Genomic DNA, 27,316 nt, shown 5'->3' on the forward strand with positions numbered 1-27,316 from the left:
TCTGGAGGCAGGTTGTTCCACTGGTTAATTTATTTATTTATTTATTTATTGTTCTAACAAAAGTAAATGTTTTCTCCTGCTTTCCTGTGATCCAAAGGATGGCTAACCACAGCTTCACAGAAAAATATTAGACATTACCATGTTCACATAACACACTGAAAAGGAAATAAAAGTGGTGAAAACACACTTGCCACCATTTTTAAATCCACTCAACATATTACATCTGAGATTTCAGATTCACTCTACTGGATTACCTTATTCTGGTACTATAACTAACAATGAATTTAAGATAAAGCACCTGATTTAAAAACCATCATGGCCTTCACCTATATTTGTGAAGTTTGCAACTTGAGACTGCTTCAGTTAATTTTGAAGTTTGCTCTTTAGGAGTATCTCAGAAACAAATACTAGAAATGAGATTGCTGCAGGCCGATTTGTGGAGGGAGCTGGAAAAGTATTTTTTTCTAATCATTCCAATTTTGAGAAAAGGGGGAGCAGCGACGAACGATTTATAAAAAACTTTTTAGTATAAATAACGTGAAATCTTTTTTCCCCCCAGAGTATCTGTCCTGAATCTATTGCAGAAGGTACACCGTTAGAGAAGCAAATTATTTAATAAGCCAGCGAGGGGGAAATGCTGCTCTGAGCCGACTCACGAACGATTTCCATCCACCTAATTGTTTGTTTACACAGCAAACCCAAAGCCTCGTGAAGGAATGCTAGGACGGAAAGCTAGAAGGGTCAAAAGCTTAGGCCAACGCAAGCAAAAGAGGAAGGAATTTACAGACATGCTCTGTACCGTAGGTAACAAAGGCGGAAAACGAGAGGTCGCGCATGCGCTGTCTCGTTCCAATCAGCCAATCAGGACAAGCAGCGGAGACTTTCGAACAAGCGGAGAAGCGAAGCTTTGGAGGGGAGAACTTGAAAGCAATACTAAAGCGCTCTAACGGCCGTAGAGACCCCGAGTTGCCGCGGTGCTTGTAACCCTGCAGTGAAGAAAAAGGCTATTGGAGGAAGAACGCGAACCGCGCGCTAAAGGGACGTTGGGTTGAGTCCCTCGGGCATGCGGCTAGTAGTGGCGAAGGGCACAGTCGGAAGGGAACGGAGGTAATAGATAAATATCCCGTCCCATTAAGAACAGGCCCTAAAATAACTGGGCTTTCTCCTAGAATTGCCTCCTTGCTCCCTGTTAAAACTGCTTTTTAAAAACCTGCTTAATTCAGTGGAACTATGGCCATGTGCAATCCCAGGTATACCAATTCAGAAATAAGTTCCTTTGAACTGAATGGTGAGGGAGGGGAGTCTGCCCCAGGGAAATGTGTATATCGTTCTACAACTTTCTGGTATTTGTACAACTGTTTCATGGAGTACAATTCAAATTATTCATTTGCATTATGATTTTTGCCGTGTACCTAAATTATTGCAGAAGTCGATTAAAGTAATAATTCATAATTCAAGTTGAGAACAAGGAGAATTTTTACTCAGTTTTGTGCCCGACAAAATCAAGTTGTCTTAATGTATCAAAAATGTATTACATTTGATAGTTTCTGTACTTTAAGAAATCTAGAAACCTGAGATTTGATTGTTTTCATTCATGTGTGCATGTGACTACAGTTTTTCTTCACTATTAGTACTCATAACATATTCCCATGTCATACCTGATACAGTAATCTGATCTAGTGAGGCTGTTAAAATATGTTTGTATTTTATTTTATAATATAGTTTATTTGATGATTTACACTTTTATTAATGCTCAGGAACCATGTTTCATTTTGCTTTCTTTAAGATTTGTTAGCCTTCTTACTTTTCATTGTCTTGAAAGTAGCTTAGGAAAGTGAAATAAGGTATATATTCCTAGAATAGCTTCTCATTTGATAAATATATTTTTGAAAAAGTTAGAGGCCCTGGCGTGGGACCAATATAAGTAGTCCTTGACTGACAACCACAATTGAGCCCAAAATCTATCTTACTACTATTTTACAACTTTTCTTGCCACGGTTGTAAAGTGAAATCACTGCAGTTTTTCAGTTACTAACATGGTTGTTATGTGAATCTTACATTCCTATTGACTTATCAGAAAGTTGCAAAAGGGGATCATATGACCCCAGGACACTGCAACTGTTAAAAATATGTGTCAGTTGCCAAGCATCTGAATTTTGATCATGTGACCATGGAGATGTTGCAACAGACTTAAGTGTGAAAAATGATAATAAGTCAGTGTCCGCTGCCATTATGACTTTGAATGGTCACTAAATGAACTATTGTAAGTTGAGGACTACCTGTATTGTAAAATAAGGGTTGGTTCATATAAAGTGTGCTGAAAGGAGTGGGGTCTTTGTGACCATTCACCTGACAGCTTTCGGTCAATCACTCTTAGAATGAAGAACTTAAAGAGAATCATAAATCTGGAAGGGACCTTGGAGCTCTTCCAGTCCAATCCTCTCCTCAAACAGAAGATCCTGTACAATTTCAGACAAATGGCTATCCAATCTCTACTTAAAAGCCTCCTGTAGGGCTTTAAGTGCAAAATGTTACTTTTCTCATCATTGAATTTTCTTTTATTAGCTAGGGTCCAGTGTTCAAGTCTATCAAGATCCTTGTTTTGTATAAATTTTATTAGTTTTTATAGGGGGCTAGGAATGAGGTGGGATTGGGGTTGGGATTTGGGTTAGGGTTAGGATTGGGGTTGAGGTTAGGGTTTTTCCAAATAACATTCTCAATATTTAGCAAACAGCATAATGACTGGGTTCATGTATCAAGAAATAATACATAGTAGTTAATTATCATAAACAATATGTTAATTGCTCAATAGTCTCCCTCTTACTAATATATATTCAAAGTTACATATCACATTCCTTTCTCTCTAGCTCATGTTTCTAGCCATTGATAGAAATTATCCCATGTTTTAAAATACACTGGGTCTTCTTTCTCTTTTATCTTTAAAGTCAATCTGTCCATTTTTGCACACTCTAAAATTTTCTTAATTAATACTTCTTCAGTTGGTAAATTTTCATTTTTCCAATGTTGGGCAAATACAATTCTTGCTGCAGTTAGTACATGTAGAATTTTTGATTTTGAGCATATCTTCCCGGATATTGCCTATTCCAGCCTGTTTGGTATCATCTGTTAATTTGATGAGTTCCCTTTCTATCCCCCCAACTAAATCATTTATGAAGATGTTGAAAAGTACTGGGCCTAAGACAGAACCTTGGGGTACTCCACTGCATCCTTCTTTCCATGTAGATGTAGTTCCAGTGAGGACTAAAGGTTAAATGCGGTTTGTCAGCCAGTTATGAATCCATCTGATAGTGATACTGTCTATCCCACATTTTTCTAACTTACCAAGAAATAGGTTGTGATCTATTTTGTCACATGCCGTATTGAAATCTGAATATACTATGTCCACAGCATTTTGCTGGTCCATTAATTTAGTTACTTTATCAAAGAATACAATAAGGTTTGTTTGGCAAGATTTTTTTTTTACAAACCCATGTTAGTTACTAGTTATAACTTTCTTGCCTCTAGCTGTTCATAGATCTGTTGCTTGATTATTTTTTCCCAGGATCTTCTCAGGTGTTGATTTCAGGCTGATTGGTCTATAGATTTTTTGGATCCATTTTTTTCCCATTTTTTGAAGATGGGTGATTCTGGGAACTATGCTCAAGTTCATAAGGTGCTTCCAAAGAAAGTCTCTATTGAATCAAATGCTGCAGTAAGATCTATAAAAGTGTAAACAGTTGGCTCCCTTTAACTATATATATTTTTTTATTAAATGGATTAAAATGAAGCAGTTGTCAATAGTGGAGCAACCTGACCTAAAACCAATTTGCTCTTTCGAAAGTAAGCCTGGTTCTCAATCTTTTTATATAGCTGACAATTGCTTCATTTTATGATGTTTAATAGAAATATATATAGTTAAAGGCATATAATTTGGCATACAAGTTTGCTACGACAGCAACTAAGGTAATTGATCTATCATTTGAAAGACCACCCTTATCACTCTTTTTTTAAATGGGACCTATAACAGAGAGGTCCCTACAAGCTGGAATTTGGCAGGAATTATTGATATGATTAAATAAACTTGTACTCTTGTCTGAGTGGTAACATGGCAACGTGATTATTATTTGATGGATAGTTCTGTGCTGTACACTTAGCTAGTCTTAATTGTTTTCTCAGGGAGTTGCTCTCTGAATCAAACCAATGAACACCTTTTCAGAGCCTTTTCAGTTTAGAATTTTCTTAGTACTGCATTTAGGGTTTAATCAGCTGTAAGTAGAGAGCTGGTATCTGTTAAAGGTTAAGTAACTACCAGAATTAGGGTTTGATAAAATTTCATATATTCAATCAAAGCCATCACATCTATTCTGGTTCATTTTATCCTTCTGTCCTGGTGAACCTTTAAATAAAGTGAAACCCATCTATCAGTTGTGGTGTAGGGTCTGTGATCTGAACGCTCACAAAAATTAAGAGCAGCTGGTTAGTGGTCACCCTCATCTCTTACATAAACCTGGAAGTCTGAGAAAAAAGACAAGAAACTGTTAGAGACACATACATAATCTAAAATACTACTTGATATCTCTGAATGGTAAGTAAAGGTTATACAAAACTTAGATCTTTGCTCCCTAGAAATTGCAAGTTACCGTATTTTTTGGACCATAAGACGCACCCAGTTTTTAGAGCAGGAAAACAAGAAAAAAAATTCTTTCTCCTTTTCTCTCTCTCTCTCTTTCTCTCCCTCCCTCTCCGATTGTCCCTTCCTTCCTTCCTTCCTTCCTTCCTTCCTTCCTTCCTTCCTTCCTTCCTTCCTTCCTTCCTTCCCTCCCTCTTTGTCCTTCCCTCTCTGCATTAGAGCAGTACCCGCGGAGGCGGCCCTGCAGCCCGGCTTTCTCTTGCAGAAAGCAAGCTGAAACGGAGCGAGGGAGATTGCCAGAAATGCGAATCGGCTGATCTCGTGCTCCTGCACTCTCCCTCGCTCGGTTTCAGCTTCCCTTGCTACAAGAGAAAGCAGGCTGAAACGAGGCAGATTGCAGCAGCGCGAGATCAGCTGATTCGCATTCCTGGCAATCTCCCTCACTCCGTTTCAGCCTGCTTTCTCTTGTAGCAAGGGAAGCTGAAACCGAGCGAGGGAGAGCGCAGGAGCGTGAGATCGGCGTTTCTCATCATGTGCCGATTCGTGCTCCTGGCAATCTCCCTTGCTTTCCACTTGCAGAAGTTGGGGCTGGCCATACGGATCACCTTCGGACCATAAGACGCACCCTTGTTTTTTCCCCCACTTTTGGGGGAAAAAAGTGCGTCTTATGGTCCGAAAAATACGGTACATTTGCAAACCAAGTTTAACACCTGTATACTGGTGGAATTTCTTTTCTAGTCCCTAAAGGACCATAAAGATAATGGGGAAATTTGTACAGAAGGTTCCAATCTCAAATTAAAATCTCCCAATACAATTATAACTATTTGGGGGAATTTTTGAATTTAGCTCTATCAAGGTTTGCTCTAAGTTCACCCATATGCCAGAGAAGTAATATGTGTGAGTATATACCGGTACATATTTAACATCACAATCGCTGAGGCCTTATATGGGAATTTAACAGCTAAGCAAAAAAACATGAAAAGGCATGCTTGGTCATCTGTGCCATTCCATTCCACTTCTTCCTTGATCAACATGGCCAGATTCCCTATTGCCCAGCCTTTCTCTTATTTTCCATGCTAGGGTGATCCAGGACTTAAAAGCCAGATATTGTAATTTGTTCATTGCTGTCTGTTAACCAAGTTTCTTCAATCAGATGAAAATTGAACAGAAATTTAGGCAGATGGAACAGTCTTTTTTTCTATCCTGCTAGATTCCATGCTAATATAGGTATCATTAATCATTCTTGTAGGGAACAAAAAGAGGAACTAATTGGATGGATTGTTACGTGTCTTGTCTTTGTACTTAGTATTAAATGGGATAGTATTGGAATTTTGGTTTGAGTCACATGGATTTTTTCAGTCATTCAGCGGAAGTGATGTTATCCAAAATTCCTTTGATTTTTTTAAAAAAACCAACATGTTTGAAATTTGCCTTGCTACGGTGAGTTTTGAGATATGCAGCAATTTACGTGGGGTACTTTTGCAGATTGGCAATGGCGTGTATGTGTTTTACTGCTTTGAATGATTTTTTTCCCCCTTCTATCACCCTGGAAAGGTAACGGACAGGAAGGTTGATTCATTGTGCAGGTTGATTCATGGGTGTATGTAAAAAGTTGTTTTTATGTCTCAGTGTGTTTGTATTTCCCGTGGTTTAGCTTCACTGTGATTCTTCTATCCCAACTGAGCTGTACTTGTGTGTGTGTGTGTGTGTGTGTGTGTGTGTGTGTGTGTGTGTAAGTTTGTAGAGGTCTCTCCTTTGCTCATTGGAATGTTTGTCAGATTTTTTTTCCCTTTTGGTTGCAAATGAAGAACTGGAGACAATTTTTGCCTCTTAATGGGGCCTGGAAGAAGTGTGTGTTCTGAGTGACCTAGGATATTCATATCCTTTTTTTAATCAGTGGGAAAGCAGTGCGTAAAAACATTGCTGTTGAACTGAAATAAAGCAATGCTTGTTTTAGAAAGGCTTCTCATGTGTTTTGTTTGTGTGATGTGATAGTTAGTGTTGGGGAAAGTTTGTAAACTAATCAGTTGCAAGAAAGGAGACAATGCATGGAGACCTTTTATTCCTGGCATTGTTGTCCCAGAAAGTTTGGGTCCTTTCATCTGGCATGCAAGCCCAGTGAACTGTACCAGATAGCTGAAAAGGAAAAGAAAACTTTTATTTCCAATTAAAAGAGAGCTGTCTGGAAGCAAATTCCAAATGAGTGTACCCCAACTTAGAGTGGACACCTTCTTATATAGTTTTGAAAAGTATATATTGCCATGAACCAATCATGGAAACACATCATTATAAACCAATAATTAACAACAACATCAAGCATACATGTTCAGGACTATACTAACAGTTTAGCTAAAGGTTACAAGCTAAAGGTTACAAAGTAGCTATGTCCTTTATCTTATCACAGGGGTGTCAAACTCAATTTCACGGAGGGCCGCATCAGCATTACGGTTGCCCTCAGGGGGCCGGGTGGGTATGGCCAGGGTGGGCGTGGCCTACTGGGTGGGCGTGGCCAGCTCTACATCATTCACATCAAGGATGCCTATGGGGGCCTGGGCAGGAGTGGGACAGATCTGAGGGTCTCTGGGCCAAGGCAGTGGGGGCCGTTCACTCACTGTTTCCAGGATGGCTTCGCGGGCCACATGAAACCACTTCACGGGACATGTCTGTCTTATCAGAAGCCTTCCCCCTTACTAAAAACATTCCTAAGCAACTTGGCACCAGGGTCTTGCCCATCACCGTAATGGTTAGGCATTCCTAGTAGGAGACAGATGGTCTGGTCAAATTGGTCTCATTTCTGAACAAAGCAGTTCAACTCCACAGCAAAATGTGTTAAATAATAAACAGTATTTTAATACAAGAATAAGAAATAGTTTATCAATATATAAATACAATTAGATTAAGCTTTGAAAAATGGGCTGTCTTATCATGCCCTATTTTTTACTCAGTGTCAAAATGTGCAGGGTCACATAAGTCACAGAAATTTATGGAGACTATTAAAATTTAGACTGCTGAGTAGACCATCAGCCTAATTATGGAAAGACAGAAAGTCTCAATAGAGGACTGTTAATCAACCAACATTATCTTATGATTTCTTTTAAAAAGGTTGGCAAAACTTTGCTACATGAGGACATCAGGAAGGGAAGGAGTTGAGTACAACAACATATCATGAGTCCAATGACTAAGAAGAACAATATAATACCAAATAAAGCTTTTAGCAATCTAAAATTTGGTATCCTAGAATTAAAAAAAGATCCTCATTATGTATACTGCTTATTGTTCTGTGCAGAATAACATAGTGAAAGCTAGATGGCATATGTCTTTCTTGAGCAGCTGTAAGTATATAAAGGGCCCATTTTACTGTTGCTAGGACATCACGATTATGTTCAAGGACCTCACAATAGAAGTCGTGGCTGTAATAATCTACACAAATTAGTGCAGCTCAACATATATGACAAGTTCAAAAAATATCCAACTTAAAAAAAAATGTCAATGTTAATAGCAGATTTATAATTAACACATTTATTCTTACCAATTTACTATTTTTTTTGCAAACGTAAATCCATCCTGACCTTTTAAAGTATTATTTTTCAGCCAATCTCTCCCTTTTACCTGGGAAATCAAAGCTGTTTCCAGAATTAGCTGGGTAAGTTGACCTTTTTTCTCAATGGACGTACTGCTGTCTCCTTGTAATAGACAGTATGAAATTTGGATCTATTTCATGTTAAACACCTGGATTCCTTCTACTGCCAAACTACTCCTGGAAGCAATTTGGGCATCATCTAGAGCAGGGGTGTCAAACTGCAGGCACACAGGCTGGACATGTCATGCGGAAGCTGCGCCCACCCCATTGCCGGCAATGGCAAAACCATCCCGATAAGTTGCGCGACATCACATAACGTCGCGAGTTTGACATGTCTGATCTAGAGGTATGGAGATCTAGTCCAATTGCCTTTTGAGTTCCCCAAGTAGGCACTAATTAAAATCAAAGTAGATATTAATGATATTAATATCATTTACAATGGGAGGGCAAAAATTTTCTAATGTGATTGCTTAGTCTACCAACTATCTCTCCTAAAAATGCAATGATCCTCAAATTACTATTCGTTCAGTTTTTAATGGTGATAACTTTTATATATAACTTTTCTGTTATATGTAAGTTTTCCATTTAAAAAAAGTAGAGGTTGTGCAAATACTGAACTCATTTTTCCTGTTTAAATAAAAACAGCATTGTACAATTTAACAAAAAAAAATAATACTGTTTCCTAAAATTAAAATTTATAAAGCTGGGGAAAAAATGGCACAAGAGTTAATTCAGTGTTTAGACTGATTGTACAGTCAAACATTGTTGGGGGCAATTAAGCTGACTTTGTAATAATGCCGCTGGGGGGGGGCGAAAGCCCTAATAAGCAGGCATATACACAGAATGAAGGCTATTGCTAAGCACATTGATTTGTGCTTTAAATTGTAAGCCGCCCTGAGTCTTCGGAGAAGGGCGGGATATAAATGGGATTAAAAAAAACAAACAAACATTGTTTTAAAAAAATCAGTTAGACTATATCAGTCCATTGCGGTTTTATTAAATATTGCCCCAATTTTTTCTCTATTTATTTTTGATCTTGTGCCAGGTTCATGGATAAATATAATTCAATAAACTTGTATTAACCCATTTAATGTCTAAAAGGTAAAGGATCTTGCACTGTCTGGCCATTGGACTGAATAAGATGTAAGGTTCCAACTGCCCTTCTCTCCCCCCCCCCCCCAGCTCACTTTTGTTCTTTGCCCAAGTTGTGGGCGAAGCAAATTGCCTTGAAAATTTTTTTAAAAAAACATGCTGGGCTATTATCTGACCCAGAGTGTCCTTGCTGTGTCTCGGCAGGTAACTGGCTTAATTTTAACACTGATGCTAATGAATGGATCTATCAGGATTGGTTAATTTTTATTTTAAATGTTATCCAAGCTAACTTGCATCTTGCCCTTGAAGATCAAAATGTACTTCAGGGAGAAAGAGGTGTTCAACGTATGGAATCAACATAGCTGCTTGTAGGTAGCCTCTCTTAAACACATAAGAACTGTCCGTGTTCCTGTTTTATCTGTTCTTTGATTTTTACATTTTGATGGGCTTTGTAGTCTACAACAGCCACCTCTATAGGCAAAAAAAGAACTTCCAACAAAATAAGTATGGTCAGCATATATTGGATTTTTGTTCCAGTTGTATGAAAAGTCCCTGTTCCTTTCATAAGGTTCCATGTAGATACAAAAGTCTAAGAGCATGCTAAAATCAGAATAAATATTCAAAGCAAAATATGGAGGTTCCAATCTCTGAGTTGAGGGTTAATTTTAACAACCTTTTTCTCAGGGTGGAGGGAACACCACATAATCCATTGCTGAAAGAAAAAGGTTTAATTGGCATTTTTCTGTTGCTCTAATAAGTAGCATTTTCACATTTAAAACGCTACCAAAATTTTTCATGTCTTTCTCCTATATTTCCATTTTGACCAGGGGGAAAACAGGAATTGTTTTGTGTCCCCCTTTCCCTCTTCTTTTCTTTTTATTGTTTTTTTGTTTTTTATCCTACCGTTATTACTTTACTATTTACTTATTCGATTTGTGTGCTGCCATCTCATCTAGAGGCATCTCTGGGCTTACAAACATTAAATAATAAGTATAATAAATAACAAGTAATAAATATAATTAAATCAAGGCTGCTAACATACCTAATACTCCTTCCTCCTCTTTGCTTACAACAACAACCTTGTGAGGTGGGTTGTGCTGAGAGAGAGAGAGAGAGAGACACTAGCTCAAAGTCATCCAGCCATCTTTGATCCGTAAGGCAGTAGTCATCCTCTCCTGGCTTCTACCAGTATGCATGCAGTACCACTTGCAGCCATTGCCATCAACAGGGTTTCTGCTCTCTTCTCCCTTTCCCCTTCAAAACCCTTTTGGCTGCCTTCTCCTTTAAATTTTTTCTTTCTTCTAGATTCAGCCTTTAACATCAGAGCTTAGTCCCACAGACAGCAGCTTAATCATTCTTTAATTTCCTCTCCTTGCATTCTGCATAACATTTTCTTTTCTTTGGGAGATGTAGATATCAAAACTACAACAGTCAACCCAATTGAGCTGGTAATTTTTACAAATATAGAAAGGTTAAAAAAAGACCCAGCTAAGATCTCTATCCTAGGAGGGAACCCACCTTAAAGGCAGCATGCCAAAATACTCTCTTGGCTCACATGGCCATTGCCAAAAGTGGGAAAGTGAGAAGGCTTTATTAACCAGTTGTTTTCCCCTTCCCCCTTTTCTAAATATCTAACACTGGTGAATTCACAAGCTGCTTCTTAACTAGATAAAGTGGAGCTGAACCCATTACGTGTCCTCCGTGGGTTTCTTTAAGTAAATCCTCTTCTGCTTTTGAAGGAGTTGTGGCACAGTGAAATTATATTTTACATCATCTCTCCTCCTTCTCCTCCGAAAAAACCTCAAAAACATCTCAGTACACAGTTATTCCATTTGCTCATTTGTCAGCAAGGATAATTACCACCATAACAATAACTGCAATTGCAAAATAGTTTCAGCACACATTAGCACCACAGGAAATTATCCCTCCCTCCTGCGAGAATGGCGGCGCAGAGTTAAACATTGAACCAAAGAGAAAAAAATTCACAGACCATGTATGTGTAACAAAGGCTACTATATATTCAAAGACTATGTAATAAAGGCTACTGTACAATGTTATTGTATCCCCAAAACCCATTTCACAGCCATCTTCCAAAGAATGACGTGAATGAAGATTTATACCCAGAAAGCTCCAATTTGGTCTTTGTTAGGCTGTCCCTAATAAACCTTTTCCAATGTTTTATGATGCAACCAAGAGGGCTACATTCTCAGATCTTGCTCTGTAGTCTTCTCACCATTCAATGCCATGACCTGCTTACTATTTTCTCCAAGAAAGCTCAATAATGCTTCACAGGTAGAAAATACTAGTCTTGGCATTAGCAGAGAGTCAGATGGTGTGAAAAAGCCAGCTTCACCAGACAGGTCAACATGTCCTGGTCTTGATGCTCAGATGCTGAAGCCTTGTCAGGCCTGCTCCAAATGATCAGATAATAGGAATGGACTTTATACGTGTTATAGACGAGGTATTCACTGATAAAGATTGAGAATGCAAACCTTCCCCATCGTCCTTGGCCCTCCTTCAACACTCCTTAGATATCACTCTTTTGAGTCTGATGTCACCATTATGCTAGCCCAAAAATCCAACTCAATCTTATTCAGTGATGATACATAGGCTTGCAGCCTTCTAAAGTAGGGGTACACGGATCTACTAGCCTCATGTTTCCCCCCCCCAGAAACATTCCAATCACAGTATAAATAGATTTGCAGGATCTGGGTAGAGCTGAGGTGTTGGGTCAATAGACAGCCCAGGGATCCAGCCATGAATTTAATTGAAAAACATTCATACACTTTTCAATCATTTTATTTTATCTCTACTAGTGTATGTTATTGGGTGACATTTCAAGATCAACTCAGTAGAACCAGACAAGGCCCTCAGGTTTTGTCCCTGTTCAGGCACCAGAATTGTTGTCCTAAAAAGCTTGGGTCCTTTTATCTGGCACGTAAGCCCAACGAACCACACCTGATAGCTGGAAAGGAAAAGGATTATCTGGAAGCAAGTTCCAAGTGGGCATACCTGGGCTTGGAGTAGAGCCTCTCTTATACAATTTTGAAAAGTATACATTTCCTTGAACCAGTCATGGAAATACATCCCCATTCTAAATTAGTCATTAAGAGCAACATCATGCATATATCTTCAAGGGGTCATAGTAACACAATTCAGGTAAAGGTTACACCCTAAAGACTACAAAGTAATCGTTGTAAGCCCTATATTTATTAATAACCTTCCTCCTTACTGAAAACATTCCTAAGCAACTTGATACTAGGGTCTTACCCATTACCTTAATACTTAGGAATTCCTGATCTTTGGGACTATCTTGTTGTATACCTTTATTATTGGTAACTATAGTAGGTGAGCTGCTTTATGATCCTTGCTGAGGTCTATGATCAGGTGCATAAATTTCTTCTGAGGGAAGATCCCTATTTGTCAAATCAAATGCTGCACTGAGATCTATAAAAGTTGTAAACTGGTGTATGGCTTCCTTTAACTATTTATTTTTCTATTAGATGGCATAAAATGAAGTAGTTATCAGTAGTAGGGTGAACTGGCCTAAAAGCACCTTGCTTTGGAGGAAGCAAGCACTTTTCCATTACCCATTCCTCAATCTTACATAAAAATACTTGCCACACAGTTTTGCTACAATGTCAAATAGGGTAATTAATTTATAATTTCTCTTTTTGTAAATGGGAACCTTAATAGAGGGGTCCCAATCATCTAGAATTTGTCAGGAACTATTTGTATAGGTAAATGAACTTGCAAGTAAGGAAGCCCACCAATCAAATAATTTTGGAGATAGAAGATTTTCTCTGGGATTCTTGTTGAGAATCAGAGTCTGAATGAGTTCTCCAGTTTTTTGCTCAATCACCAGAGAGCATGGTGGAGTGGAGTTACAGGTCTGTTGATCATTTTGTGGGTCCTCTATTCCATTAGTCCAATTGGGCATGAATAATTGGCTGCAATATTCTTCCCATGTGGAGGCAGATATAGGGGTGTCCAAGGATAAGCTACATTCTCACAATAGTCCTGCAAATGAGTGCCAGTAAAAGGTTGGGTGTTTTTTTGTTTGCTGCCTCTAAATTTAATAATAATGGGGACAAGCGATGAGATTTCATGCAGTTTATAGTTTTCTTGTACTGTTATCTGAGAGGTAGCATGACAACGTGATTATTATTTGATGTATAGTTCCTTCTGTAAAGGTTGAGGATACCATAAAAATACATATGGAATATAGTCTTGCTGGCCACATGACCAAGGAAAGTCAGACTCCCTTGATTAAGAAATGGAAATGAGCATTGCCTCTAAAGCTGGACACAACTTTACTTTATACATACATACCTACATACCTCACCTTGACTGGAGGTATTAATAGCAAAAACATTTAAGCTGGTATTAATAATTTGATTCTAGCCTTTATATTGGGGTTTGTACTTGTTTTAGTTTATATGTCAATATCACAGACCCCAAGATAATGAAAATAGTAAAAGAAGACCTCAGATAGGCTTCCAATTTATAGCCAGGATTGGTGTCTCTCTGTAATTTTAAGGAAGCTATATTCTGGGATACTCTTTATCTTTGATTTCTTTTTTTAGAAAACTCCATGTTTGAGTTATAGGAAAGGAACATAATGTTTTTAAAATACTATTTCCATATCACACGTACGTTGCAGAAGATAAGTATGGATGTTTCATTATAGAGTTGCTTTCCATGATCTCACTGATATTAGAAGTACATAAAAAGTACACCTAAGTTTTTATTGCTTATCTATCCAAAATCCCTCTTATCGTGTTATACATTTGAAGGGGAAGAAAAGATTTGGGAAAATGTGGTGATAGAAGGTACCCACAATGTGTGTGTGTAAGTTACATGCACTACCAAACCTCACTGCTCCACATATATATGAACTGTTTAAAGATTTAAAGAGCTAGTGTAATGAAACATTCCCAACAATCTAAATTGATCCTGAACGGCGACAGAGAGAAGACTCAGTTAAGAACTTGTGGCCTAGTAAACCAAATTGTTTCCCAGCTAAAAGTCATGGTTTTGCAATGCCCTATTCAGAGGTGCCCAATGTAAGGTTGTTTTTCATGATTTAGACACTACAATTGAGGAATATTTGTTTTCTTGCTTGTATTTGCTTGTATTTTCTTATTACTCAAACGAGAGAAATCTTAAGAGACCATTCAGAACAATGTGATCTTGGATGTGACCTAGATAAGACATTTGCTGTGAATAGGATAGCTGCATTTTGTTGTTGTCAAGGTTTTACTTTGTTATCAACTTGCTATTGCTTTTAAATCTTTACCAATGAAAATCAATCTGAGTGGACTGAAATGTATCAACCTTGATGCTAACTAAATATAATCACTGAAATTTAAGTGTGGTTTAAAATTTAAGAAAAATTGGAATTGTTAGAATATTTTCAGTTTTTATATTATAATATTTAATTTGTGCATTTCTGAGCACTTTTATTAAAGCTCTGAAATTCCGTCTCATTTTGTTTTCCTTAAGATTTGTTAGCTTTCTTGCTTTTCACTGTTCATAGGCCTTGAATGTAGCTTATCCAGGGAATTGAGATAAGGTGTACATTTCAAGGATAGCATCTCATTAGATAGATTATTCTCGAAAATTTAGACGCTCTGGCATGGTAGGAAGATGTTCCTTATATGGAATGATGAGGGGGTGGGATTGGTTGAATGGCACTGTAAAGGAGGAGCTAATCATGGTTTATATAACCTGTGCTAGAAGAAAGGTTCTTTGAAGCTTCACACCTAACAGCTTGCTGTCATCGTATTTAGGTGAAGAAAAAGGAACTTTATGCAGTTGGCTGTTTTCTTGATCCCAGCTCAGAATCGGATTTGGTAAGAAATAAAATATTCTAATAATACAAACATTATAAGAGAAAAAGAACAATAATAAGTATTCATAATTCATAAGTAAAACTAAAATTTAGTTTTCATCTTTCAAATGAAATGAGCCATAGGGAGCAGAATACAGTTGGTGTCTAAACTGCTTTTTTATATAAACAGTAGCAACATTACATGAGGACAAATATTTTTATTGTATAATAAATGCTTTGTTGTAATCATCTCCTTAAAGAAGATACGGATACCAACATATCTAAGACTGCAAGTTAAAATCAATTTGGACAGTATTTTTTCAAATTTAACCTTTACATTGTTTAGTCTTGTTGAAGAACAAGCTTTCATGAAGAGATTTTGCAGAAGTATTTTAAAATGCTATTTTTTTCTCAAGTATAAAACTTTATTGCTATAAAACCTAGTTATTATAAATGATTTGTTAAAGTGGTAAAATTTTAAATATATTTGAATACAACAGTTTCTTTATTTTTAGAATGAAATATGGCGAAAGTTTTGAAAAAGTCCTTTAAGGATAGTTTGGAAGATATAAAAGAACGAATGAAAGAAAAGAGAAATAAAAAATGCGCAAAACTGGGTAAAGTGAACCAGGTTTTACCTATTAAGAGTAAAATTACAGGTAAGTATTTTAATATTCTCTTTTCCCTCCCCCCAAAATATAATTTTTGAAGTTAAAATTATCCATCTTTTTTAGATAATTCTGTGGCACAGATGAAAATTTTTCAAGCAAATAATCGTGCTTTAGCTTTGGCTTTAGAAGAAGAGAGGAATAAAATGAGGGAAGCACAAGATATCATACTATATTTAAAGAAAGAGTATCAGAGCCTGAAGTTTCAGAATTTTGACCTACAAAGAAAGCTTAAATTACATCAAAAAAACCAACATGCTGAGGTATTTGTTTTTTAATTTGGTTTCAGAAAGTAAATTATAAATAATAAATTTATATTTATATTGTAATCATTGTTTTGATTATTTTTACAATTATGTTTAAAGAAGCTTCAGAATGTTAATAGATTTTTTATGAAATGCCCTTTATAGTTATTTTATTTTGTTTTCAATTAGAATGGATTCATGTTAGTGAAGAAGATTATTTCCAAAGTTGTTCAAGATCTACTCAGTGCAGCTAATATTCTTGATCCCTTAAATGATGTCTCTACTGCTGCTTTTGTAAGCTTTTTATTCTCCTCTTTATATGTGCATTTGTAATCTATAGGTTTGGACCATCAGTGCAGATTATTGGAAAAATATTTATACAAATCAATGATTTTGACCTATTAGGATCTAAAAATTGTCTCAAACCCGAAATGAGATTCAAGTATTCAAGATTGAATTATTTTGAGAAAACTCCCAAGTGCTCTGTTCTGTCAACTGAAGTTGCAGAAATATATTGGCTAAGTTGCAGTAACAGATTGTCTGGTATATGTTTATATTTAATCGCTCAAATCCTTTTGGACTTCAAATAGGATAACTCCTATTTTCTTCTATAAACCTCAAGTGTTCTCTTCCTATTTTTTATACCTACTTTTTGCAAAAGTAAAGTGATAGCACTAAAAATGAGATTTGATAATATGGGATTTATTTTAAATATTTTTCTTGTCCGACATTACAGCTAGTAACAGATTGAAAAACAAACTCCTAATGCTGGTGTATGATGAACCTAAACAGAAATTCAGTGTCTTTAGTAGACATTAATTCAATGTTAAAAACATTGATGTCATGATGGATATTTTGTAAAATATGAATTGCACAGGGTGATCCTATTTTTTACAATGTCCTACTATAATTTTAATTCATCTTACTGACCTTTGACTGGCAGAATTCCTCTTAGTGACTTTTCACAGTAAATTGATGTACAAACTGCTGCTGGAACCCGTGTTTGTGTATTTTGCAAATATTGTATCTGACTCAGTAACCCTAACCCCAATAATTTTTTTTCAACATGTCTAATTTCTGTAGAATACAATTCAGTATGACTTTGAACATGAGGAATGTGCCCCTGGAAGTTTAAAGAAGCATGATTCTTTGTAAGTATACTTCATGAATTTGGATTTTTAAACGAACAATTGCTTTTCAAAATCTGTTTTTAAAATGGATGAAGTGCTTCAGTCAAGGCTAAATAAAACCAATTGACACAGTGGATTCAATACTAACAAAAATATAATATTAAAGTATAATAAAAATTATAATTCTATTACTACCTTAAAGTCACTCAAGTCCTAAAGAATTTTTGTAATGGTCAACGACTTCCAAGAGAATAAGAACAACCCTACCAAGGGTGAGATTAGATGTATGAGAACAAGTACAAGCTGATACAGAGAAGGATCAGGACGAAGAACACCTGTTTTGTGAGCTGTGGTGGGGGTGGGGCTTTCCTGTTACAACTCTTTAATAGTTGAGCACTTTCAGCAAGCATTCTCTGTCTTTGGATTAGATGAGCAAAATCTATACTGAATAAGCAGCATCAGAAAAATCTGGACCCTGACAAAATGCAAAAAATAAATTCCACAAGGCAAACATATTTTGAAGTAAACTTGAGGAGATTGCCTGTTTTCAATTCATTCACCATATATACTTGAGTATAAGCCGAATTTTTCAGCCCACTTTTTGGGCTGAAAAAATCCACTTCGGCTTATACTCCAGTGAACAAAAAAAAAAGAACTGTCCCTTCGTTCGGGCCAGGCTGCTGAGAGAAGGGAGCGACAGAGCCTTGCAGAGCTGGTAGAGGTGGCGTCAGTCCAGCGTTGTTTCTCCCCCTCGTGCGTGCGTGTGTCAGACCCACGGGAATGGCTGGTAGGGAAGCGGCATTCCGGCATTCCCCCCTTCCTGTGTGTCGAGCCTACGGGGCTTGACACACAGAGAAACGCAAATGCCGGACTGCCGCCACCTTTACTAGCCATTCCTGCGGGTCTCACACACACACACGCACGAGGGGGAGAAACAACGCTGGACTGCCGCCACCTCTGCCAGCCCTGCAAGCCTCTGCAGGGACCCTGCGAACCGCGGCGGAGCCAGCTCCGGGATGCTGCCAGAGTCAACGAGCGGCTCGTCGTGGCACAGAATATAGATACGGTATGTTGCTAAGAAGGGGCCAAGCTTATACTTATACTCGGCTTATACTCGAGTCAATAACTTTTTCCAGTTTTTTTGGGGTAAAATTAGGGGTCTCGGCTTATGCTCGAGTCGGCTTATACTCAAGTATATACGTAATATATAATCCAAAAGGAAAATAAGGGTTTTGTATTAAATATTAGCATAAGATTAATGGTTTAATTTTATTATTCCAGGAAGAAAAGTAACAAAGCATTATAATACACAAAACAGGTTTTGATTATTATTATAACCATTTATAATAAGACACTTTATTAAAAGATACTACATATCATGTATGTATTAAAAGTATATTTTGTTTCATGTGTAATACAATAGAAGACAGAATTGTGATGTTGACCTTAATCTGAGGGGCAGGTTTATTAAAGAGCTCTCATCTTTAGCTCTCCTCCCTCTCTATTTACTTGATGTATTTTTTAATTTAATTTAATTTATTTTACCTAACTTGATCAAGTTTGTTGAACAAATTTAATAAGTACAATCTTGAAAGTATTCCCATGATTCAGAGATCAGCAGCCATTTGTTATTGGCATTATGCCATGAATTTGTGCACAATCAGAAGAAATGTAAAAATTAAAAATGACTAGTCTAAGATCTATGCAAGAGTACAAATTACAATATTGATATATTGTTCTTTTCTTTTAATTTTAATGCTAATATAGTTTTGGGCATATCCTAGAATCTTATTTTCTAAGTGTTACAAAAAATTCATCAGAGATTATGAACCATTTTATTTTACAAGTCTGTATAATATTTGAAGTTTATATAGAGGGGTTTTTTGCATTAAAAATGCATGAAAGTGTAAGTTATATTTGATATGAAATTAACATAACTTTTATTTCACCTTTTTAAACTCTTAATAGTTGAACACTTTCAGCAGGTATTATATCTGAAATATTCAGCAGGTATTATATCTGAAATATTCATTCAAATTTAAGCAGTTTTAGAAAAATGAAGAAATTTAACGCATGCTGCTTCAGTGGAACAAACTGTTTAAACTAGACATTTAAAATCTATTCCACTTATCTTTTATAGGACACTTCTAAGGCATATTCTTGCTGTAGAAGTAGGTAAAGAAGATGCAGAGAAAATGCAAGATAAAGTGGAAAGACTTTGTTCAGATAGTGACTTAAATTTCTGTGGTGACATTGAAAATACATCTTCAGAGTCTCAGGAAGATACAGGTGAGTTATCACAGTTATAAAACTGAGGTGAAAGCTTTAACTAATGGTTTATGCATATTGCAGGTTAATTATTTTCCTGTTTACTTAAGAATTGTTCTTAAAGTTTGAAAAGGCTCAAACTATTTTTTGAAACTCATTTGAGTTTCAAAAAATTTGTAATATGGGAATGAAAGAGTAAAATATTCAGCTTCAGTACATAAAAAATAGCTACTAGAATTCTAGAAAAGTAAAAGGATGTCAGCCCTGAGTAGGAAGTATATCTATTATATTTTCAGTATGAAGGAGGTGTGTGTGTGTGTGTGTGTGTGTGTGTGTGTATATATATATATATATATATATATATATATATATATATATACATATATATATACATACATATATATATACATACATATATATACATATACATATATATATATATACATATATATATATATATACATACATATATATATATACATACATATATACATATATATACACACACACACACACACATATATATATATATATATATATATTTACAATAAGCTCAGTTTTTTTAATAAGAGCATTAAACTGCATTAATCAATACATCATTAAACAAAATAATATTGATCAGTCTTTCATCAGAAGAGGGCCAAAGCAAATACATATAATTAACCTAGTGCACTCTTTGAATTACAAATTGATTAATCCATAGTTCATGAGTTCATACATTCCAAAGTTTTGGTATATAGTTCGAAATCACAGTCACACAATAGTTTTCTCAAAACTATCTGATTATTAAACTGGGACCATAGCAGAACAAATCCATATCATATATGTATATGTCTCCAAATCATTTTATTTTTCCAAGATAAAGAATTTGATAACTCATGTTAAATAGTTGTTTGTAGAATTAAATCTCATTTAATTAATCTAAAAAATATGTTTAACATTTTTAAGAGCATTATTGGTTTATCAGTATGGAATATTCCAACTGCTTATTGCAAATGACTTATAACTATTTTTAAAAAATTTCTGTAGGTTTTAAAAAAAATTCAAAACAATTCTGAACAATTGATAATTTACAGATTTTAGATGCTGCTAAAATATCTATTTCAATTATCTTTTCAAATTGTGAAGTCAGATTTAAATGTTCGGGAGAAGGGCGGTATAGAAATATTAATATTAATTAATGTACTAGAATGCTGTATTTTATTAACCTTTATTTATTTATTTTGGTGCCTTCAGGTCAGTATTGACTTGTGGTGACTGCTTGGACTAGTCGCTGCAGTTTTCTTGACAAGATTTTCAGAAATGGTTTGCCATTGTCAAGTAGGGTTGAAAGGCAGTGATTCGCTCAGCTGGATTTGTGCCTAAAACAGGGTTAAAACGCAGTCACCCATTTTTTTAGCCTGGTATTTTAACCACTACAATATATCTTCAATTTACGGATGGTACTGAATAGAGGGACTTAACTGTAGTCCTGGAAGTTACAACTGCTATATCATCTAATTATATGATCAAAATTTGGGCACTTGGCAACTCACCCACACTTATGACTGCAGAATTGCTTCATTTCTCCCTACCTGAATATCTGCACCTATCTATGGACTTTTGGGTTTCTGCCACCCTAGCTGATCTTTGCCATCTTCTTGTCCCTATTGCTGACCAAGCATGCCCAGCCAGGCCCTTAAGACTTTCTTCCCAAAACCACTGAAGTGCAGTTTCCTTGTTAGGCCTGGGGAAGATGACCTCAAATGGCCAGCAGCTGCCTGGTGAAGAACCAGAGCTGGCACACCTCATCAGCAGTGGGAGCAAGAAGACAACAAAGATCAGCTGTGGTGGCAGGGTCTCAGAGTGCAGGATGGCAAGGATGACTGGGTGGGACTTTTGGGGGGGCAGCTGAGGCTTCCTGGGACAGCTAGTTTTTTTTTTTTTTGCCAAGCTGCTGGGGTGGTTGACGTTTCCCAAGATAATTGCAGCTTTGTGCACATTGCTGGCATTGCAAGATGGCCGGGATTTTGCAGCAAACTGCAGCTCAGGGGCTTCTTATAATCTCAGAACTGTGGTGTGCCAAGAAACCCAAGCTGCAGCATGGCAAGCAGCCCCAGAGCCACATTGTTCTGGGGCTTCTTGCCATTCTGCAAGGTAGGGTGCAGGATAGCCAAACAGGCAAAGATGGAGGAGAATACAGTCCAATTGGAGGGTGTCGAAAGGGAGGCAGTGCCTTGAAGAACTGGGTGTGGGACTGGGAAGGACCAAGTCTGAATGGCTTAGTTTGGGGTAGATCCTCAACTATGGACAATTAGAGTTCATTTATTGCTGCCAATGGGGAGTGCCACGATTGCTGGCATTAAATGATGCTGTCACATGACATCACATTTTATGACCATATTGTTAGCAACAGAAATTCTGGTCCATAATAACTTGAGGATTATCTGTACACCAAATGGTCCCTACGATTATTCATGCCCTGCCTTGAATGAAGGGAGAAAATTGTTCATGTAATTGACAAGCAAAGCCTGGGCATGATGTTGGGGCCTGGGGGCAAGACTTGTAAGAATGTCAGGAAGGTTTATAGAGACAGGTTTAGCAGACTAAAGTGGGGAAGAGAGGCAACAGAAGAGGAGTTGTGGAAGCAGAACATGCATGTGCACCATGGTTTACTAGAGTCTATGGGGAAGTGACATTTTGAGATATTACTAACTTTTAAAGCTTTAAAAGCTCCAGTCAAAGACAATCAGAAATGCTAGGTCATGGTGAATTTGTTTAGATATTAAGATCAGGAGGGCACGCCGTTCTGAAGATGCCCCATTATAAAAAAAAAACCTGCCTTTCTACCAAATAAAGGAGTGTGTTGCCTCCTGGGCTACATCCCAAGTTACGGAATTTGAAAGTTTTTTTGGCTTACAGTTTTGATAATTGATTTTTTTTTTTAAAAAAACAAACCATCTCTTCTTAGCCTTGAGATAGTGCCTTCAATTTACATTTTTTTACTTTTTAGAAGCTGTTTTTATAACATTCTATAACTGTCTTGCATAATACAAAGTTATGTGTAAATTAAATATGTATTTAAATATAAGTAATTCATGTATCGTTTGATTGGAAGAATTTCATAAGAGTATAGAATTTCATTATGATTTGCATCTAATAAATTTTATTCACTATATTTACTGTTTCCAAGATAGTAGAACCTGCTACTTATTATGGAAAGTGTAATTTATTAGATCTATAAATTTGCTTAGCTTTCTATTGAACATAAATTGTTTCTCTTTAAATATAGCTTTGCAGGTCACTGATGCATACTTTAAATTCTCAGGTTGCCAGAATTATTCCTGTGAAGATCATCCAGATCATGTAAACTCTGGGAGCAGAATTATTAGAGTTGATGAAGACAGGCAAATTGACTATTCTGTGCCTAAAAATGTTTCTGTCCGTCGTCATTTAAAAATTAATTCCCTCAGTGAAGTCTTTAAATCAAATGATGGCATTCCAGATATCAGTGTTGATCTTTCATGTTCAAATATTAATATTGAAAATTGTGAAGAAATATCTATTAGTCAGGAGGGCAAGCATAGTGTAAACATTGATAAAAGTGAACCAGATATGCAAATTGAATCTGATAAAAGTGAATCAGATATGCAAATTGAAAAGGCCACAGCCTTTTCAAAACAAAATTTTAATAATACTGGTGCCTTTAAAATTCAGAAAGGAAAGAGTCAGAAGAGAAAATTGGCAACCACAAAAAATATGCCCAAGGCAAGATCCAACAAAGACAAAAACTGCAATAAGCATGCTGGAGCTAAACAAAAAGCAGATACATCCATTCGTTCCAATGATGCTTATGATTTTATTAGTGAAGAGTCTGTTCATGTAACACCTTTTCGCCAAAACAAACAAAATGAACATGTCGATGACAGAGATTATACAGAAAAAGCAGAAATCTGTAGTGATGAATCATCAGTTTCACAAGAAGATCCTGACGATAGTCTCTATGTGCCTTACTCAAAAAAATCAAAAAACAATGAAACTTTAAATACTGGAACAGATGTAATCCCACTACGCTCAAAATCACGACCATCAAAGAGAACTGCGTCTGAGCAACATGATAGAAATCCTGAGGGGGGAAACAGGAATACCAAGATACCTGAATCTCATTTGGGTAAGAAAATTCTTGTTTTCGATTGTAAAAGGAAATGTACTACTTTAGAACATGGTTTTCAATCTCCTGTACTGGAATCAAGAATAGCAGATAGTTGAAGATTCTTAAAAGTTTTTATTGCTAATATTTTTCAAAAGAGGTTTTTAATAAATATGCAGAAGTGCATTGTTTCCTTGCTCTTGCCCTTGCAACATAAGCTTTAAAAAATCTCTGTACTTTGAAGGTAGCCAACAAAGCATTGAACTTTTTTAAATGAACAAGCTGTAGTGGTCATAAGAACTAAATATTGGTTTTATTCAGTAATATAGTTTTAAAGGTGAGTTTTCTTCAGATTAGCATTGCCTGAAACTAGGGGGGCGAATAATAATGGTAACAATTAGGGAAAAAAAGTGACAGTTCTTTCTATCAACAGGTGAATCATCTGAGGCAATTTATAAACATCTTAATGATATTACCAATGTTGTATCAACTTCTTGCCAAACAAGAATTTCTCAGCCAGCCTTCAGTACTACAGCAAAAGATACTGTTCACCAAAGACGTAGAAGTACTAGTTATGTGAGCTATAAGGAGCCAAGTCTCAGTGGGTTGGTATTTTTGTTTTTGAAATCTTTCAAAAGTCAATTATATAGTCTTATCATGGTTTTTTCTACTGTAAGAACTACCATTAATTTCACATTTTTGTTATTTGAATTGTTTCAATTCATCAATTTTACAAAAAAATATCAAATTTGTTTTGATAGGAAACTCAGAAGAGGCGACCCTTTTACGGATACCAGCTTTCTGAACTCTCCCATTTTTAAAGAGAGAAAGAACACCAACTCCAAATCACTTAATAAAAAGTTGCTGTCCAGATACAATGAAGCATTTGTTGGTTATTAAGATACTTTTTATGAAGTACATTTAACTTCTCATTTATATTATGCTGAAAGTATATTTACTAAAATTCTGGAGATGGAGCTTTTGCATATGTTTTTCTGATCTAAATTTATGAATACTTTGATAATATATGATAACACACATACACTGCTTTCTAGAATTTATCGATTCAGAAGAGTCAATAACCTATCATATTAGGAGGAGCTATTTCCTGAACATGATAGAAAAAAAATAATAGGTTTGAAATGCAGATTATCATTTACTTGCTAACAAATGAAGTTCATTTTAACAGTCTGTCATTAGAAATAAAGTTAAAACTGTGTTGTCTCTTCTGGACTATTACTTGCTTATATGGCATAATGAAATGTTCAGTAATTTTGATAAAGGTAATTTGTTTTAATTATCAATATTAGCATATTTTCAGCCTCCATTTTCTTGCAATTATTCCAAGTTAATAAAAATAACCTGAATATGCTGTCCTGTTCTGTAGGTTTATTAGGAATAAATACCAATGAATTCTCTAGAAGTTCTGAGTAAATGTGAGTTGGTGATGTACCTCAGGTTATATGCTAGTATTTTTATTCAGTTATTTCAAAGCAACTATTAGTTTCCTGATAGCACTTATAGCAAAGAGAAAGCAGAAGCCTATATGCATTTACTTTTGGTACAAGAATTTTAATTAATGGCTACATCTTAAATTAAATTTTAACAATCATATCCAAAATAGCATTTTTCTTGTCTTTTGTGTCTTTAGATTGTAAGCTTATGCTATCAGTGGTTTAACTAGTTTTTTTAAGTAGATATCTATATGTAGAATCTAAGTCATAAATAGATAACATGTTTTTATTTTATTGGAAAACCTATATTAATCTGTATGAAAAGTAGAAATCCCATTGGATTTACTACTGTACGGTGAGTTCCAGTTCTTATTACCTGAAGGTGTTACATCATACTTACATTCCATTTCATAAAATGAGAAGTACTCTACAAACAATGGGTATGTCTGGTATTTTTATATGCAAATTACAAAATAGCACACAAGATCAATGTTATACATATAATTTAAAACATTTTATACCAGTACAATAAATAATTTTACAAATGTAAAATTTCAGTTAAAGTATTTAAACACATACTGTGTATAACTTTATTGCACAATATCTATGAAAATAATCTTTAAATTAGAAACCAAAATGTTCTCAATATAGAAGAGACTCTAATTTCAAGACAATAAGAATCTTTGAAAATAACACTTTCACAGGATATCAAGCTTTAGAGGTGACTCTGTTGGCCCAGTTTACAAAATACATGAAAATTACTATTTAAATATTCTAAAACAAAGTTGCATCATTGTACCTTAAATACAAAGCTCATTCTGGTTTATATAAAGCACTAAGGCATTTCTATATTACTATTTTATCTATTATGTACCATTTCCTTCTAGCAATGTTCATCTAATCAGAATAAAACATTACTATAGGCATTGTGCCAAAAAAATCCTCCTTTTGTAATGTCGTTACTTTCTACAACAGTTTACTAGTGAAATATTTCAGCATGTACAGTGTATACATGTGTGTGTATACACACACACACACACACACTTACATAAATACTAGGGGGTATCTTACTTTCCCCTCCAGTGTTGTGAAATACATTGTAGAACTGAGTGGTTAATGAGTATGGCTTCCCCAATAACTAATGACATCAAATGAAGTTTAATTCTTATGTATAATGTAAGAACTAGCTCAAATATATATGGAATTAATAATAAAATTCAAATTCCTAATTAAAAAATTAGTATCAGTCCAAGAGGAAATTGGGGTAAATGGGGTAAGAATCTACTCAAAGCTACTTAGCTACTTGTATAAAATTGTTTCATCTATGGCCAGACACAAACCAAGTTGTATGCTATGTAGCATTGGGCTGGGTGCAGTCAAGCTCTGAACTAACCACTAAAGTCTATCAGTCGTGCCTTCAGATTTCAGTATGTTTTCCCATCACTTTACAGTGCAAATAACTGGGGAAATTGTGTATATCAGCATTTTATAGTTAAGTCAGAAATATTCTGATCTGCACTAAAATTAGATGTGGTTTCTTATCAATCAGGTTCTACTGATCCCATTGCGCAGTTAAGTACACATTCTTCAGGGTTGTATGCTTTAGGTGTATATGCATTTATCAACATACACTATACTCAGGACTAAGGTCTAAATGAGAATTCAAATAATTGTCCATTCCACCCACTCACTGCAGCACCTACTGTACTTTTTGCAAAATAGTTTTCATGCATAAAGATCCATACAAATCTATAAAAGAAAGGTATTGTAGATTGCGTTCAATAGTAGAAATAGTAGTGTTCTAAATCTACTAAAAGACTAAGCAACGGTTTGGAGCTTAACACAAACTCTGATGATACTACATTTTCCTTGAAATGCAAATATTAAGAATCAAGGTCCAATCTGGGACCAGAGATTTAGTCTTCTGAGCTGTCACACTTGTGCTGGAACCCATCTTCAGCCCTGAGGATGGGTTCCAGCACGAGTCCGGAAGCTTGGCAGACTAAACCTCTGATCCCTATGACTCACCCAGATTGGATCCTGCAACATTATCTTGGGACACGTGTATTTGCCTTCATTCTAAGAACCTACCTAATTCACAGAGGAAGTTAAACTTGAACCTAATAAGGGAATTCCATTCTTACAGCTTAAGCACCTTCTCTTAGTGAATGTTTTATTTTCATATGTGTGTGTGTGTGTGTGTGTGTAGTGTATATATGTGTGTGTATATATATATATATATATATATATATATATATATATATATATATATATATACATACATATA

The 27,316-nt window shown here is 35.8% G+C and overlaps 1 protein-coding gene across 3 annotated transcripts; it reads left to right on the forward strand.

The window, feature by feature from the left end:
• Nucleotides 1-881: 881 nt before the first annotated feature.
• Nucleotides 882-27,225, forward strand: SGO1 (shugoshin 1). Of its 3 annotated transcripts, XM_083376686.1 has the most exons (11): nt 897-1,107; nt 8,222-8,273; nt 15,095-15,157; nt 15,651-15,794; nt 15,870-16,066; nt 16,238-16,342; nt 17,132-17,199; nt 19,319-19,467; nt 22,754-23,596; nt 24,009-24,180; nt 24,337-27,225. In XM_083376686.1, the coding sequence occupies exons 4-11, from the start codon at nt 15,659-15,661 to the stop codon at nt 24,473-24,475; spliced, it is 1,809 nt and encodes a 602-aa protein (XP_083232812.1). In that variant the 5' UTR covers nt 897-1,107; nt 8,222-8,273; nt 15,095-15,157; nt 15,651-15,658; the 3' UTR covers nt 24,476-27,225. The 3 variants fall into 3 exon arrangements, with proteins under 3 accessions (XP_083232811.1, XP_083232813.1, XP_083232812.1); XM_083376685.1 differs by lacking the exon at nt 8,222-8,273 and having other exon boundaries at nt 882-1,107; XM_083376687.1 differs by lacking the exons at nt 8,222-8,273; nt 24,009-24,180; nt 24,337-27,225 and having other exon boundaries at nt 882-1,107; nt 22,754-23,956.
• Nucleotides 27,226-27,316: the final 91 nt, after the last annotated feature.

The sequence above is a fragment of the Vipera ursinii genome (genome assembly GCF_947247035.1).
Source record: "Vipera ursinii genome assembly, chromosome: Z".
Taxonomy (NCBI): domain Eukaryota; kingdom Metazoa; phylum Chordata; class Lepidosauria; order Squamata; family Viperidae; genus Vipera; species Vipera ursinii.

Coding starts and splice junctions, on each gene's coding strand:
- SGO1 (XM_083376685.1), top strand. CDS start 15,659: ATGGCGAAAGTTTTGAAAAAGTCCTTTAAGGATAGTTTGGAAGATATA. Junction 23,597..24,008: donor GATACCTGAATCTCATTTGG/GTAAGAAAATTC, acceptor TTCTATCAACAG/GTGAATCATCTGAGGCAATT. Junction 24,181..24,336: donor AAGGAGCCAAGTCTCAGTGG/GTTGGTATTTTT, acceptor TTGTTTTGATAG/GAAACTCAGAAGAGGCGACC.